At 43.4% G+C, this 18,244-nt stretch overlaps 1 protein-coding gene across 1 annotated transcript; it reads right to left on the bottom strand.

The window, feature by feature from the left end:
* Window positions 1-3,574: 3,574 nt before the first annotated feature.
* Window positions 3,575-16,485, bottom strand: TRIM21 (tripartite motif containing 21). The gene is made up of 7 exons (XM_068988619.1): window positions 16,443-16,485; window positions 14,690-15,133; window positions 14,102-14,197; window positions 12,600-12,830; window positions 7,644-7,666; window positions 6,281-6,381; window positions 3,575-5,985 (listed from the first exon to the last, which is right to left on the bottom strand). The coding sequence occupies exons 2-7, from the start codon at window positions 15,095-15,097 to the stop codon at window positions 5,447-5,449; spliced, it is 1,398 nt and encodes a 465-aa protein (XP_068844720.1). The 5' UTR covers window positions 15,098-15,133; window positions 16,443-16,485; the 3' UTR covers window positions 3,575-5,446.
* Between the last annotated feature and the right edge of the window lie 1,759 nt (window positions 16,486-18,244).

Genomic DNA, 18,244 nt, shown 5'->3' with positions numbered 1-18,244 from the left:
GTTTGTATGACAGGTGATATGATTATCAACATAGGATATTGCAATTCCTTTGCTTACTTTGTAGAGATTTATGAAGTAAGGGTTGTGTTGACTGTGAGCAAAATTATTTGTTGTGATTTTGAAAGATAGAATGCTATGTTACCTTGAGAAAGGTAGTATTTAGGAAAGAGCATGAGCTGTTGGATCAAAATTAGATTTGAGTACTGGATTTTCCAAAAGTGATGTGTTTGACCTTAGGGAAGTTAGCTTATTCTCTTAGAGACTTCTCAGTGTATGCACAGGGCCCCAGAAAAACAGAAATATAAAAACCAAACTAAGTTATATTAAACAATGAGAATTATTTCCTATAATAAACTTATCTACTAAAACATCTAGACAGAATATGTATTCATTTAATAATATATACATTTGAGGTATAATAAACTTTTATTCTGAATTAGAAATGGGACCAGTGGAACAGAATAAAAAGCCCAAAAATAAACCCTTGTATATTGGTCAGTTAATCTTTGACAAGGATGTCAAGAATTCTCAAAGAGGAAAGGACAATCTCTTAATAAATGGTGTTAGGAAAATTGGATATTCATATGCAAAAGATTGAAATTAGGCCCTTACCTTACACCATAAACAAAAGTTAACTTGAAGTGAATTAAAGACTTAACTCTAAGTCCCAAAACTGTAAAAATCTTAGAAGAAAATGTGGAGAAAAACTTCTTGGCATCGGTCTTGGCAATGATTTTCTTGATATCACACAAAAACAAAATAAGAAGTCAGACTACATCAAACTGAAAAGCTCCTGTGTGTGCGCTCAGTCGTGTCTGACTCTTTGTGACCCCATGGACTGTAGTGCACCACGTTCCTCTGTCAATGGGATTTTTCAGGCAAAAATACTGGAATGGGTTGCCATTTCCTCCTCCAGGGGATAGTCCTGACCCAGGGATCAAACCCATGTCTCCTGTGTCTCCTGCATTGACAGGCAAATTCTTTACTACTGAGCCACCTGGGAAGACCCCATAAGCTCCTGCACAGCAAAGGAAACAATCAGTAAAATGAAAAGGTAACTATGAAATAGGGGAAAATATTTGCAAACCATATATCTGCTAAGGGACTGATATCCAAATATATAAGGAACCAATGAAACTCAGTTAGCAAAACTCAATAGCAAAATAACACACACACACACACACACACACACACACACACACTCAAAAAGAAATAACCTTACTAAAAAATAGGCAAAGACCTGATTAGACATTTTTTGAAGAAGACATACAAACTGTCAATAGGAACATGTAGAGATTCTCAACATCACCAGGGAACTGTGAGTTAAAACTACAATGAGGTATCACCCCAAACCTGTTAGAATGTATATTATCAAAAAGATAAGAGATGAAAAATGCTGGCAAGGATATGGAGAAAGGGGAACCATTGTGTGGTATTGATGGGGATGTAAATTTGTGGAGCCAATATGGAAACAGTATGGATGTTCCTTAAAAAATTAAAAGTCTAATTATCATATGATTCAGAAATTGCACTTCTGTGTATTTGAAAACAAAATCGGTATCTCAAAGAGATATATACATCCCCATGTTCACTGAAGCATTATTTACAATAGCTAAGGCACAGAGACAACCTAAATGTCCATTGAAAAATGAATCGATAGAGAAAATATTACACACACACACACACACACACACACTTATGTTATCCAGCCATAAAAAGAAAGAAACCTTGCTATCTGTTACAACATGAGTGAACCTTGAAAATATTGAACTAAATGAAATAAGCTAAATACTGTATGATCTCATTTATAAGTGGAATTAAAAAGAAACTCATAGAAACAGGGAAAAGATTGGTAGTTGCCTGAGGTGAGGGTGTAGGGGTAGGGTAAACAGGTAAAAGTGGTCAAGGGTACAAATTTTCAGTATTAAGATGAGTATTTTATGAGGATGTAACATATAGCATGATGACTATAGTTAATAATACTTCATTGTATATTTGAAAGTTGCTAAGAGAATAGACTTTAAAAGTTCTCACCACAAACATATATTAATACAAATGCAACTATGTGAGGTGATAGATGTGTTAACAAAGTTTATTGTAAAAATTTTGCTATGTGTATTAAATCATTAATAAGTGCACCTTAAACTTACAAAATGTTATATTTTAATAAAGCTGGGAGAAAAAAAGAGAAAAATGTGGTACATACACACAATGGAATATTATTCAATCACAAAAATAAGGAAATCTTGCTACTTTAGACAACATGAATAAACCTGGAGTACCTTATACGAGGGCTTCCCTTGTGGCTCAGATGGTAAAGGATCTGCGTGCAATGCTAAATGAAATAAGCCAGAAACAGAAAGACAAAAACAGTATGATTTCTCGTATATGGATAATCCAAAAAAGAATTGAACTCACAGAAGTAGAGAGTAGAATGGTGGTTTCAAGAGGCATAGGGGTAGGGGAAATGGAGATATTGCTTGAAGGGTACAAACTTTCAGTTTGGGGATCTAATGTACAGTATGGTGACTATAGTTTAAAACATGGTATTATATACTTCAAATTTGCTGATTTGATCTTAAGAAATGTTTCAATATAAAATATTTTCATAAATAAGTCAGGGGCACCATAATCTTTAAATTTCTTGACCATGCTTTTATCATATGGCTGTAATAGAACCAAAAATTTAAAGTATAAATAGGATCTTGAATACTGACAAAGAGTAAGCACTGGACAGATTTTTAATGTTTTCCTGTCTTAGCTTGTTTATCTTTAAAACTTTGCTATAATAATTTCTGCTTCTTCTATCAATATTTCAAAAGGAAGTTGTGGTATCAAAGGAGATCAAAAAGCCGAGACATTATTTGAATTGTAAAGGATAATATTAATCAAAGTTAGAAATTGGTGCTGGTAAATCTCTCATTTCTCAAGAGAATTAAAAAAAAAGTTTTTGGAAGCATAGTTGATTTACAGTGCTGTGTTAGTTTCAGGTGAATGGCAAAGTGATTCAATTATACATGCACATGTATCTATTCTTTTTCATATTCTTTTCCCTTATAATACAAAATATTGAGTATAGTTTTCTGTGCTATACAGTAGGTTCTCGGTTATATATTTTATATAAAGTAGTGTATATATGTTAATCCTAAACTCCTAATTTATCTCTTCCAACCCCCTTTTCTTCTTTAATAACCATGTTTGTTTTCTACATCTGTTTCATATGCGAGGTCATTTATATCATTTTTTAAAGATTTCACATATAAGTGTTATCATATGATACTTGTCTTTTTCTGGCTTACTTCACTTAGTATGATAATCCTATGTGTGATTACATACACTCTTCTGGAGTGTACCTGGATCACTTATTAGTAGTTATTGGTGGGGATAAAAGTTGAGATACTATGAAACCTCTACTATTTAATTCTTTTTGGTGGAGATGCAGGGGATGGCAGTATGTCATCTGTGTAATATATCTGCAAACATCAGGGTAACCCAATATGCCAAGGTGTTCAGATTTTGAGAAATAAAAATTTATTTAAGTTTATATCATTTTGGCAGTGTCCTCATATCAGCATATCAACTGAAGGGGAAAAAAACACCCCATCAATTACATTGGCCACCCCCAAAGCAGAGAAGTAGAAAAGCTGATTTCATAATCTACCCTTCTAATAAAAAATATTTCTTTTTGACCCATGTTGGATATACAGAAATCCAACCCTTCCGCAGCACATCCCATTCATGATGAATTGAATTCTCCGTATTCTATCTAGTGTATCAACTAAAGCACTGGTCACCTTTGGCAACTTACATTGAGTTAGCTCTGTGATGTTGTCTCTTGCCTGAGGATTCTGTTGTTGCTATCTTTCCATCAAAGTACCTTCTTTCTGTCCAATGTTGAGAGAGACCTAAAAACAACAGCTTTTTTTGAGGTCACTGACATCTTTGTGTAGTATCTAAGTTTTTCATGAAATATTTAGCATATGTGCTAAGGGCAATCTGAGATTCTATTTTAGATAAGGAATCACATTTCCTGGAAGGACAGTGGCTCTCAGGCAGCCTGCTGATGTTCACATGTAGAACTTCATTGTGTCAACTTAAAAAGTTTAAATTCAAGAAGTGTGCTGAAATCAGGTGATGCTATTACCCCCTTCCTGGCCTTCACACCAGTTAGGGTTCAACTGGAGGAGAACAGGAAATAAATATTTATGAAAATTGCTTATGGTAAGAAATTCACTTATACATCTGGGAGGGCTGGCAAGACAAGTCATAAAATCCACAGGGCAGATTATCCAGGAAGGTGAAGTTCAGACTCTTGGGCGTGAGTTGAAGCTGCTATTCACAAGTGGACTATCTTCTTCACAGGAGTCTCAGATCCACCCTTAGACTTCCACCTGATTGAACATTAGGCCCACCCACCTTATCTAGGACAACCTCCCTTACTTAAAGTCAAATCATTATGGACTTTGATGACATCTACAAAAATACCTTCATAGCAACAATCTACATTAGTGTTTGATTGAAAACCTGGGGGCTTATAGCCTAGGCAAGTTGGTGTATCAAAAAACTATCACACTGGCCATTTATGTTGATATGTTCTTTAACCAACACCACTATCAACGAGATGTGGTTAGGAGATAACAGTGGAAATGAGGGATCACAGCTGGTTAGATATTTAACACAGCAACCTAAGGTCTGCTTAATTCAGCCTTTATTTTAAAAGTTAATGCCTGTTTTCCTATAGGCACTGTGAAGCCACTCTTGATCAGATGTATGTTGGGAAGATAATCTTCGAGGTATACAAGATAGGAATGATGGGATAGATTGAGACCAATTTATTTAGGAAGTCCTTTGCAAGATACATGGGACTTCCCTGGTGGCTCAGATGGTAAAGCATCTGCCTACAATGTGGGAGACCCAGGTTCGATCCTTGGGTTGGGAAGATCCTCTGGAGAAGGAAATGGCAACCCACTCCAGTACTCTTGCCTGGAAAATCCCATGGACAGGGGAGCCTGGTAGGTTATAGTCCGTGGGGTTGTAAAGAGTTGGACTTGACTGAGTGACTTCACTTTCACTTTGCAAGATAAATCGTAGAGACTGGACCAAAAGCCTAGAGATGGAGAGGAAAAAGCAAAACTTGAGTCACATGAAGAAGGCAGAAACATGCTTTAGTTGATCCAGATGAGTTTGGGGGCCAAATGCAAGTAGTTTGTTCCATGGAGGGAATCATAAAGCAACATAGGGCAGGAATCCTGGTGCTGTAGGTCATTTGACATAGACCGCGGGTGACCTTGGTGCCAGTTTGCCTGTGGCATCCTGACACATCTGCAGAGACGAACGTGGTTTGCAGTTCACGGGCACATGAGACAGGGCCACTGGCTGAGGAGTGGAACCAACAGAGGGGTTGCTTGTGTCCAGAGAGAATCATCTAGATCCCTACCAGCAGGTCTTAAAGTGGACAGAGGATCAGAGGGGCTGAGTTTTTTCCTCTATCATTGAAACCAGGATTGAAGAAGGGCCGCAGAGGTCCAGCAAAGGCACATTCAGAGAAGGTGTAGATGAGGGAGCCGTGGTCAGTGATGTTGTAGAAAGAGACAGTGCTGGCCTCATAATCTAGGAAGATCCCAATTCGGCTTGGAGGCACCTGAAGGTGGAGGGGAGTCTGGGGGCAGGTGCCAGCCTCATATTTTTGTTTGTTCCACAGCCAGATTATCCAGAAGCCATTGTCAGAGTTGAGCATAAACTGCCCCTTCCTCCTCACATTGTCTCTACAAACACCCAGGTCCCAGGCTTCCTTTCCCGTCACATCTACCTCCCAGTAAACTTTCCCGGAGTCAAAGCGCTGGGCACCCAGTACCATGGGGTAAGTATCAAATCTCTCCTCATTTTCTGGCACATCCTGCCGGGTGTTTGCAAGCCTCACTTGTCTCAGATTTTCCGAAAGGATGAGCCATGGATTGGCTGTCTGTGGATCCAGGGTGATGTGTACTGCAGAGAGAGGGCCACAGTCAGGCTGGGAGAGTGTGCAGAATTAGCAACCCTGTGCCAGTGGTTGGGGGATGAGGATGAAGGGGTGATCTTGAGCCTCACTGTGTGAGGAGATGACTCCTAGCCAACTCTGACCCCTGCCCTGACCTTTGAGGGAACCACCTTCCCTATTTCTGCACCTGCCCCACCTACTCTAACCTGTCATCTCTCTCCAACCCAGGGATGCACTGGGCACCCTCTTTATCCCCTTCACTCCCTTGGCAAGCCAGTCCCACACCCCTGGTGCTGGCCTCACCTCCACACGTCCTCAGCATCTTCTTAACCCCGGGCACATAGAATACATTTCTCAGGTCTGTGGAGGCGACATCCACCTCCTTCAGGTTCCATGATTCACTCCTGGGGGAAAAAGAATTAGAGACCCTGTCTCCAACTCCTACCTCATCCTGCCCAAATCCGATGGCTATGCCACCTTTGTGGATGACTGATAATTTAATCTGATGCAAATTTGCAAACAGCTCCTGTGTTAGGGGGGCTTCCCTGGTGATGCACTGGTAAAGAATCCACCTCCTAATGCAGGAGACATGGGTTCAATCCCTTGGGTCAGAAAGATCCCCTGGAGAAGGAAATGGTAACCCATTCCAGTATTCTTGTGTGGGAAATCCCATGGGCAGAAGAGCCTGGGGCTACAGTCCATGGGGTTGCAAAAGTTGGACACAGTGAAGTGAAAGCTGCCCAGTCATGTCCGACTCTTTGCGACCCCATGGACTGTAGCCTGCCAGGCTACTCTGTCCTTGGAATTCTCCAGGCAAGATTACTGGGGTGGGTAGCTGTTCCCTTCTCCAGGGGATCTTCCCAACCCAGGGATCGAACCCAGGTCTCCCGCATTGCAGACGGATTCTTTACCATCTGAGCCACCAGGGAAGCCTGGACACAACTCAGCAACTAAACAACCACAACAACCACAACAATCTGTGTTAGGATCCCTGGGGACGGAGGACAAAAGTAGGTAGGATTTTGTTTCTATCTAAGCCTTGATGGCTACATGAGCATCTGCATCATCTGGCCAGCCTGTATGTCTCTCCGCGTCTTAGGTCATTATACAAGTACCTTCTGTTTCACTTCATAACTCAAGGTATCCGATACAAGCTGAATCACCTCCATGAGGAACCTCAAGGAGTCTCGCCCATGCTGCTTACCCATGGCTCTTACCATGGGAGTCTTACCCATGGCTCTTTCGGAGAGGTTTGAAACCAGTTAGATACTTTTTAAAAGAGTCCCAGCAGGCTGTAAACTCAACTTCCCTGTCTGTTGTAAGTTCACTTTGTGAAGATATGACACGCCAGTTACTTTGGGCACCTTGCCAACTGTGTGTGTTCAGTTGCTCAGTCATGTCCAACTCTTCGTGACCCCAGGGACTGTCGCCTGCCAGCCTCCTCTGTCCATGGGACTCTTCAGGCAAGAATACTGGAGTGGGTTGACATTCACCAACTGAGATGTCCATTAATTAGCTTTCTGAGACCAGAACATATTTTAAGGAGGACTGGGTCTTTGAGAACAGGAAGGAAGATGGGGATGACTTCAATTCATGTTTTTTTAACTAAAACTCTTTTTTAAGGTATATACTGCCCCCTCCTCTAATGAAGAAAACCTTTCCTTACCTTTCCAGGACACTTTTCACCTCCTGAGGAGACAAGAAACAGACAGTAAGTTCTGGAGTCACAAGTTTACAACAGATTTGTTGTGTGGGTAAAGTGATGTCACCCTGAGGTCTACAGAACACTGCTCTACCCCAAGCCTCTGGACCAAGGCCTGAAAAACGCCTCTGACCACCTTGAAATGGATGAGGAAGCAGAAACCCAGCATGGGTGTGACCTGTAATCAGGCGAAGGAAGCTGCTGCTGTTGCTGCTAAGTCTCTTCAGTCATGTCCGACTCTGTGCAACCCCATAGACGGCAGCCCACCAGGCTTCCCTGTCCCTGGGATTCTCCAGGCAAGAACACTGGAGTGGGTTGCCATTTCCTTCTCCAATGCACGAAAGAGAAAATTGAAAGTGAAGTCACTCAGTCGTGTCCAACTCTTAGTGACCCCATGGACTGCAGCCTACCAGGCTCCTCCGCCTATGGGATTTTCCAGGCAAGAGTACTGGAGTGGGGTGCCAATGCCTTCTCTGAGAGGGGAAGGAAGAGTAGCTTACAAAATCTGATTCAGAAAACAAATTTACAAGGTCAGATTCTTGGTGGGGGAGAAGAAAGGAGCAAATAGCGCTGCCTGGCTGAGGCCCAGACCCAGTCACAGAGAAAGAATGGCCCAGCCAGGACACACAGAATGCACAGAAACTGCTCTCATGTGTGGACTTGCAGTGCTGGGGAGGAAGGGCTTAAAGTGCTATCCTATGCTATGGTTAGTGTTGTCCCTGTCACGTATGTGAAAACAAAGCATCTGAGAATGTTCTGTAGCAGGGCCTAGGGTCCTTATCCAGGAACTGGCAGGCTCCTAGGCCCTGTCAAAAGTGCCTCAGAGAGCTCCACTCAGAGAAGGGTAGAAGATTTCGATCATGGGAAGAAGAGAGCTGCTAAGTCAAATCAATCTTGTTGGCTTTTATGCACAAACAAATTTTTTCATGACTGTATCTGACCAAGAGACAATGAAAAGGTATGGGGAAAAGAGGAACCACAGAATGTTACAGCAGAGGGACTTTTGAGACCATGTAGTCCAAAGTTTCCCAAAGTGAGGCAAGCTCATCATTGCTGGGTGTGAGATGATTTTTAAGTATAACACACATCAGTGAATTTATTAAAAAAAAAACAAACTATTTAAAAAATAAATTCACTGATGTATGTTCTACTTAATACCTCTTACTCAGGTGATAATACCGCTTATTCAGGTGAACTTGGTTCTTAGCTTCAGTCTATCACTAAATCTCTTAACTTCTTTGCACCTTAAGTTCTCTCATCTATGAAATAGGGGTAATAATAGTAGCATCCACCTCATTGCATTGTCATGAGGGGCTGAATGCTAACAATTTTATGTGCTATTTAAGAATTTTCAGTTATTTATAGTATTATGAAATAAATTAGAATTGTGTTGCTGAAGAAGACTCTTCAGAGTCCCTTGGACTGCAAGGAGATCAAATCAGTCAATCTGAAAGGAAATCAGTCTTGAATATTCATTGGAAAAGACCCTGATGCTGGGAAAGATTGAAGGCAAAAGGAGAAGAGGGATGCAGGGGATGAGATGGTTAGATAGTAGTGCTGACTCAATGGATATGAATTTGAGCAAACTTTGGGAAGCCTGGTGTGCTGCAGTCCATGGAATTGTTAAGAATCAGATACAACTTAGTGACTGAATAACAAAAAACAAAAATTAGGAAAAGCAGCAGTAACAACACATGGCTACTATTGCTTAGAACAATTTTTTTTTTTTTTTGGTATAACTTGTTTAATTATTTATAAACTCCTATTAGGTAAGTACTGTTATTTATATTCCATTTAAAGATTAGTAAACAGGCATAGAAAAACCAAAGTGACAAGGATGGCTATATAACTCAATAATCTGTGCAATGACATATACATCAAAGCTGTATTACCAAATGAGAACACTGGCTGAGGCCAAATAAGGGAGAAACAAAGTCATATTTTAATATTTCTCTAAAATTCTCATTTCTTTGTCCTTATTTTCCTGGGAGAGCAAAATAACGTGCACAAGGTTTAATTTTATCTTCTCAGTTATTTTACTTTTAGCTTTATTTTGTCATTTCCAATCTACTGTTTTTATGTTCAGTAGGTCAGTCAGTCAGTTCAGTCACTCAGTCGTGTCCGACTCTTTAAGAGCCCATGGACTGCAGCACGCCAGGCTTTCCCGTCCATCACCAACTCCCAGAGATTTCTCAAACTCAGGTCCATTGAGTCAGTGATGCCATCCAACCATCTCATCCTCTGTCGTCCCCTTCTCCTCCTGCCTTCAGTCTTTCCCAGCATCAGGGTCTTTTCAAATGAGTCAGTTCTTTGCATCAGATGGCGAAAGTATTGGAGTTTCAGCTTCAGCATCAGTCCTTCCAATGAATATTCAGGATTGATTTCCTTTAGGATTGGCTGGTTGGATCTCCTTCCAGTCCAAGGGACTCTCAAGAGTGTTCTTCAACACCACAGTTCAAAATCATCAATTCTTTGGCACTCAGCTTTCTTTATAGTCCAGCTCTCACATCCATACATGACTACTGGAAAAACCATAGCTTTGACTAGACAGACCTTTGTTGGCAAAGTAATGTCTCTGCTTTTTAATACGCTGTCTAGGTTGGTCATAACTTTTCTTCCAAGGGGCAAGCACCTTTTAATTTCATGGCTGCAGTCACCATCTGCAGTGATTTTGGAGCCCCCCAAAATAAAGTCAGCCACTGTTTCCACTGTTTCCCCATCTATTTGCCATGAAGTGATGGGACCGGATGCCATGATCTTAGTTTTCTGAATGTTCAGCTTTAAGCCAACTTTTTCACTCTCCTCTTTCACTTTCATCAAGAGGCTTTTGAGTTCTTCACTTTCTGCTATAAGGGTGGTATCATCTATGGATCTGAGGTTATTGATATTTTTTCCTGGCAATCTTGATTCCAGCTTGTGTTTCATCCAGCCCAGCGTTTCTCATCATGTACTCTGCATACAAGTTAAATAAGCAGGGTGACAATATACAGCCTTGACGTACTCCTTTCCTGGTTTGGAACCAGTCTGTTGTCCCATGTCCAGTTCTAACTGTTGCTTCTTGACCTGCATACAGATTTCTCAGGAGGCAGGTCAAGTGGTCTGGTATTTCCATCTCTTTCAGAATTTTCCACAGTTTGTTGTGATTTACACAGTCAATAAAGCAGAGGTAGATGTTTTTCTGGAACTCTCTTGCTTTTTTGATGACCCAATGGATGATGGCAATTTGATCTCTGGTTCCTATACCTTTTCTAAATCCAGCTTGAACATCAGGAAGTTCATAGTTCATGTACTGTTGAAGCCTGGCTTGGAGAATTTTAAGCATTACTTTGCTAGTGTGTGAGACGCGTGCGATTGTGTGGAGGTTTTAGCATTCTTTGGCATTGCCTTTCTCAGGGATTGGAACGAAAACTGACCTTTTGCAGTCCTGTGGCCACTGCTGAGTTTTCCAAATTTGCTGGCATATTGAGTAAACCATTTTCACAGCATCCTTTTAGGATTTGAAATAGCTCAACTGGAATGCCATCACCTCCATTAGCTTTGTTCGTAGTGATGCTTCATAAGGCCCACTTGACTTCACATTCCAGGGTGTCTGGCTCTAGGTGAGTGATTACACCGTTGTGGTTATCTGGGTCATAAAGATCTTTTTTGCATAGTTCTTCTGTGTATTGTTGCCACCTCTTTTTACTATCTTCTGCTTCTGTTAGGTCCATACTGTTTCTGTTCTTTATTGTGCCCATCTTGGGCTTCCCTTGTAGCTCAGCTGGTAAAGAATCCACCTGCAATGTGGGAGACCTGGGTTTGATCCCTGGGTTGGGAAGATCCCCTGGAGAAGTGAAAGGCTACCCACTCCAGTATTCTGGCCTGGAGAATTCCACGGACTGAATAGTCCACGGGGTTGCAAAGAGTTGGGCACAACTGAGCGACTTTCACTTTCACTTACTTTCAGTTTGCATTGAAATGTTCCCTTGGTATCTCTAATTTTCTTGAAGAGATCTCTAGTCTTTCCAGTTTTATTGTTTTCCTCCATTTCTTTGCATTGATCACTGAAGAAAGCTTTCTTATCTCTTATTTCTTATCTCTCTTCCCTTGCTATTCTTTGGAACTTCGTTCCTTTTCTCCTTTGCCTTTTGCTTCTCTTCTTTTCTCAGCTATTTGTAAGGCCTCCTTAGAGGCAGGTATTCAGTAGGTATTTTATAACATAAATGATAATAAAATTAAATAATATTTATGCAACCATATACTGTGTGCCAGGCACTGTTCTAAGCATTTTATATTCATGTACTGAAATCAAGCAGACCCCATGTGGTTCTCCCAAGAACAGATCCTTGTGTTCTCTCTCTTTTTTCTTTTTATAAAATTGAAATACAATTGATTGACAATGTTTCAGGTATATGGCAGAGTGATACAGTTATACATATATAGCTCATAGAAGTGTAAACATGTTACATTTATAACTAAAGCCCGGGAAACTCCTTGTCATTTACCTTATTCCCTGCTGCCCTTGTTTACAAATGGAGAAATTAGGTCTAGCAAAAGAAAATGACTTAATTTAGAGTTATGGAAGGAATTGGTGGCAAGGTTGGGGCCCTGAGATACGTAATATTATAATATCCATTTAACATAGGAGAAACCTGATCCTCAGAAAGATTAGGGTACGTTCTCAAGATCATAAATCTGATTGTGTGTTAGAACAGACACTTACTAGAGATGTCCATTTTTTTTCATTGCTGCATGGAATTTTCCTTTCTAATTTGTACATTTCCAGGCCTTGAATGCAAACCACTCATAGGTCTGAATTCCAGTTTATTTAAGAAAATGCCAGGGACCAAGTTTCTGTATTCCCTGAAGGTAGCCCCGAGGCGCTCTGGGTTTTTTCAGTTACTCCCTGAATCTCAGAGGGGAGCTGTCCTCAGGCCTCACCTGTAGGAGCTCCAGCGCTGAGCCCCGCCTCCTCCTCTCCAGCTCTGCGATCAGCTCCTGCAGGGCCTGGATCTGCTGCGCCAGCCTGGCCTCTGTGTCGCCCAGTGTTCTCAGCTGTTGCCTCTCCTCCTCCTCTAGTTTCTGCAGTTGCTTCTGCTCCTCTTCGGCCAGGAAGTTTTTCTGCCTTATAAACTCTTCATGAATTCTTAATTTCTGCGCCTCTACCTTCCCCTTTGGTGTCAATGGAAAGAAAGAAGGGGTTTTTAATCATAATTCCCTAAGATTTGGGAATGGAAGTATCCATATCTACTCCTACTCCACTCTGGCTCTGTCTGGGAATACACACATACCCAATTTTGCTGGGAAGGAAGGTGGGTGAGGCTTCTGGGCCTGAGGGGAATGGGACTGGTGGGGTGCGGTGGGGAGGTGCACCACAGTTGCTCTCCTGTCACAGCTGCATCAGCCTGTGGTATCAGAGATTTCCTCAGCCTCCTTCAAGTCACCCCTGCTCCCCCAATGTGTCCCTTTGTCTTCATATCTTAGTAACTGAGTGAGTAACACCTGGCCCTACTCCAACAGACCTGCAAAGCCAGGCTCATAACCTGGTTCCTAGGTTTGGGAGAAAGGAGTCTTTGAGATAGTCTATGGTTGCCCTCTTCTGCTTCTAACTGGAGGGTCACTCAATACCACCACAGCCTGCCTTACCCTTCCTGGGTCTCAAGTCCGCCTCTTCTGGGATCTCTTGGCCGTGAGCTCCTTCTGCTCCTTTCTAGTCCCTGACCCACCCCACCTGCTAATCCCTGGGGTGGAACAAGCTGTAGCTCTCCATTACATTTTGGACCAGTGAGCTGGACATGGTCAAGTAACTACCTGGTCAGACTGGTTTTCCTGTCCTAGGCCTTTGACAGTGAAAGTGTTAGTTGCTCAGTCATGTCCGACTCTTTGTGAATCTATGGGCTGTAGCCCGCCAGGCTCCTTTGTCCATGGGATTCTCCAGGCAAGAATACTGGAATGGGTAGCCATTCCCTTCTTCAGGGTATCTTCCCAATCCAGGGATTGAACCCAGGTCTCCGATACTGCGGGCAGATTCTTTACCATCTGAGCCACTAGGGAAGCCCATCTTAGGCCTTTATGGTTCACTTAAATATGGTTCTCATAGTCACTGTCATTTCTTGACAACTTGTCATTTCTTGACATTGGGCATCTCTCCTGGCATTGCCCTGTCCCAAACTCTGAGGCCATCTCCAGAGACTGGGCTGTCATCTCCAGAGACTGGGTTCAAGAAGCAGGACCATTAGAGTATATCTTGTCCCTCAGCACCTTTTCCTAAGACTCGCTCTCCATCTGATTGGAAGCTCTTTTTGATCTCCACACTCTTTTAATCCCCTTCATCAAGAGACCTATGGGGCAGCTGGTTCTTGGGGAGTGAGATATAGGGACTGGCATAGCTGGACCCTCCCCAGGCTTCAGATCTAAGATTCCCTTCAGGATATGACTCTTGCCTTCCAGGATGCTTTCTTCATTGCAATGTCCAGTTCCAGCTTCTCAGCCATCTCCTGCTTATCTCTTAGTTTCTTTAGTGCCACCTGAAGCTTCTCCTGCAGAGAACGAAAGCAAGATGATACCCAGTCAGGTCAAGAAGTAGGGTGCAGTGGTGTGAAGTGGGGGGAAGATCATACTGGTTCTTAGAAGAGCCTGAGTGCAGAGGACAAGGAAGGACTAGAATCTGTTTGGGGTAGGAACTCTGTGGATGGGAAGGGTTTGGAAAAAGCCTGATATTTCTTACAAAATAGGGCCACACAGTTCATGTACAAAGGGTGGGGGCACTGCTTGTTCTTAATTAAGCAGGAGGCCACAAGGAAAGAAGATTCTTGAAGCATTTTCCCATAGCACATCCCTGCTCTGTGAGAATGAGAAAACTGTGCTGAGCTTGCCATTTCCCCCTTAAATAAGCCATAGAAGGCAGGAGACCCCTATTCTTTCCCCAGCCCCGCAGGTAACTCTCTCCCATTCCCAGCTCTGGGAAACAAAGCCATCAACAGGGCCCCATCTCCTTTTTACCTGTTCCTGCCTCTGTGCTGAGGCCTCACCTGGTACTCCTGAGCAGCCTCCTCAATAGGGACCATGGGATGATCACGGTGTTTCTGGGACTGGGAACACACCCAGCAAAGGGCCTTCCCATCTTCCTCACAGAAGAGGTGAATTTTCTCTCTGTGCACCACACACAGCTCCCCGTGTGGGCCCTCCTTGGCACCCTGGCTGATTTTTCTAAGGTTGTCCACCATGTTGGCTACCTGTCGATTGGGCCGGAGATTCTGGAGCAGGAAGTGGCGCCGGCACACAGGACAGACGCTACCCCCTTCTTTCCCGACCTCAGAGATGCACTCCTGGCAGAAGCTATGACCACATTCAATGCTCATAGGCTCCACCATGGGATCCAGGCAGATAGAGCACGTGACCTCCTCCCACATCATTGTCAAGGGTACGGCTGAAGCCATTGGGGTGATGCTCCTCTTCGGTAGTGCTGGGGAGATCTTGCGGTGAGGGGAGGAGAGGAAAGGGAGGGAAGAGAAGAGCCAGGTAAGAAAAGGGAACCACGAGAGAGGGTGAACTGGAGGGAGTGAAAACAAGAAAAGACAAGGACCTCAACCTGAATAGCGCTCCTCTTCCATAGTCTGGGTCACTGATCCAGTCAGACAGAAGGGGACACAGTCCCCAAGAGATAGCAAAAATTGTTGAGAACCTGAGACAGCTGCTTACAATTCGACTTTCATCATGTTCATCTCTGCTTAACCCCTCAGAGTCCAGGCTTTACCTATTGATCTTCTGCCTCAGGCCACTGGTCTTCTACTCTGTTGAGAAGCTAATCTTAACAGTAGCGACCATTGACTGTGCTCCTTCCATGTGCCAGGTGCTCCATGCTTCACATACATTCTCATTAATCTTTGCAATAGGCAGGAGTTATTGGTATCTATCTAATTATCGGTAACATGAATATATATAAGAATGTTTATATTTATGCTTACATATTTTCATAAGGATACATGTATATCCGTAAGTACATGGGCTTCCTAGGTGGTGCAAGTGGCAAAGAATCCACTTGCTAATGCAGGAGACACAGGAGACAGCAGGTTTGATCCCTGAGTTGGGAAGATCCCCTGGGGAAGGAAATGGCAACCCACTTCAGTATCTTACCTGGGAAATCCCGTGGACAGAGGAGCCTGGCGGCCTACATACAGTCCGTGGGGTCGCAAAGAGTCAGACACGACTGAGCACACACACATACGCATATATATATGTGTGTATATATGTATGTGCAAACACACAGAAGCGTGTGGTTTATTAAGAACTTCCTGGGCTCTTCTCTCAGCTACCCGGAACCTGGCCCCGCCTTTGTTTCTTCTAGGGCGCAGACCCATAGTTTTCTAATATCCTAAGCAACCCTGTCTCTCTCACCTCCAGAGGGAGCCTTTTGGGGACAGCAGTCTCAGGGATCGCGGACCTACCCCCACACCGGGCTCCCCGGACCACCCCCGAGCTAGGTTGCCATCCTAGTTCTCCCAGTTTCCCTGGTTTTTCTTCCCAGCTCAGGTGCCGGTGGAAGCAGAGCAACCCGAGCTCCTTCCAGGGGACATCCCAGTCAGGTTTACAGCCCAGCCTCCTCCCAGGCTGCAGGGGAAGAACTGCAGGGTTAGGATTGAGGGAGACCTGTTGCGAAAGAAAACCTGAGATCGAAATCTCTACGGGTGGGGACGGCTTGGATGAGGCTCTTCAGACCTGGGGCAGGGGAGAGAGGTCCCCCAGGGAGAGCTGGGGTACCTCGGTCTAGCCAAGTTCACTCACCGTTTCAAGAGACGCAGTGGATGGCAGCCGCTTCCTTATTTCACTTTCGATTCCTCGTCCGCCGCAAATCTGAAAGGGAGGCGGGCAGAGCGGGAGGAGAGTGGGCGGGGCCAGGGGAGGAGGAAGGCGGAGGGGTTGAGGTGCCGCCAGAGTCTGGAGCTTCTGGGAGGCTGGAGGCGAGTGAAAGCTCCGCAGCGTTTAGTCCTTGCTTTGCGTTCCCTCCCGTGTCCTCATTGTGTAATAGAGTGAAGCATCGTATCTGCTGCGTGGAGGAGCCATGCAGGCCTACGTGCTGTGCCGTCGTGTGGGAGCTGCTTTAAAGGAGGTTTGGATGGACAGGGGTGCCTGGAGGTCTCCTCTAAAGGCCATCCTCTGTTCCTATTTCCAAAAACAATTCCTTTTCAGGAGACTTGATATTCTTTTAACATCAGGGGGAGAGCGATTTATTCCACAGTACCTCAGCGCATTATCACACCAGTGAGTGGTAAGAAGGGACTTGACATTTATTGAGGCAACAACTGTGTACTTATCCTTGAGCCAGGGACTTTCTCAAGTTGTTTTATTATTATTTTAAATTATGGTGAAGTACGTATAACATTTACCATCTTAACCGTTTTCAAGTGTATAGTTCAGTGGCATTAAATACGTTCACAGTTGTGTACTTCACCACAGTCCATGGAGTCTCAAAAGGCTGGACAAAACTGAGCAACTAAGCACAAGAACGGAGAAGGCAATGGCACCCCACTCCAGGACTCTTGCCTGGAAAATCCCATGGACAGAGGAGTCTGGAAGGCTGCAGTCCATGGGGTCGCTGAGGGTCGGACACGACTGAGCGACTTCTTTCACTTTTCACGTTCATGCATCAGAGAAGGAAATGGCAACCCACTCCAGTGTTCTTGCCTGGAGAATCCCAGGGACGGGGCAGCTTGGTGGGCTGCTATCTATGGGGTCGCACAGAGTCGGACACGACTGAAGCGACTTAGCAGCAGCAGCAGCAGCAAGCACGAGAAACCTCAAAGAGCCAGGGAGTAGTGGCAAATTCCTATTTATAAGAATCAGAGTTTTTACTCTGATGGAAGAACTTCTTTCTTTACTAGACCCTTAGAACAAGGCTGAGCCCTATGTTGGGGGATGGAAAGAAAATGATCTGTAAATGAGTTACTAGTTTGAGGGAAATAGGAGCTGCAATCACCTCCCTTCTTTATTCTCTGAAGAGTGTGTTTATAATGGCTATAAAAAAATGCCATCAGCTATTAGTTGTTGATCTTAGGTGTGCACCAGAATTTATGGTACAACGTTCTTATATCATAGAGTGGGGTTTCCAAACTGCTGCCATACCTGAGCCTTCAGCAGTGCATCTCATATTTTTATTGGGCCATCTTTTTCTGGTTGATGATGTACATTGTAAGACCACTGCATTCCATAGTGCAATGCCATTATCATAATTTTTTGACTATAAAATCAGTTTCTTGGTTGTAAGTGATGTTGTTGGAGACCCTGATGTTGTAAATCGAAAAACAGTGGTGCTGGTAGAAGCAATGTAAGATGGCAAATGAATCTGTCTCTGGTATAGTAGCTATTTTGTGAGGATAAATTGCTGTTGGTTCAATGTCATTAACATGCCACTAAAAGACTGCCTAGATTCTCTTAGAAATAGGGAAAAATCAGGCTCAGAGTTGGTCTTATATGTGCAGGTTTCTATAGCAGTAGGAATACAAATGCTGCTTGAGTATGGATTCCTCAGGTTTATCCATTTACCACTACTGATAAGGACACTTGTACAAGAGTCCATTGAATAAGCA

Source organism: Capricornis sumatraensis, chromosome 16 (assembly GCF_032405125.1).
Source record: "Capricornis sumatraensis isolate serow.1 chromosome 16, serow.2, whole genome shotgun sequence".
Lineage (NCBI taxonomy): Eukaryota > Metazoa > Chordata > Mammalia > Artiodactyla > Bovidae > Capricornis > Capricornis sumatraensis.
Note: the sequence above shows the minus strand (reverse complement) of the source record. Positions and strands in the feature narration are given on the sequence as shown.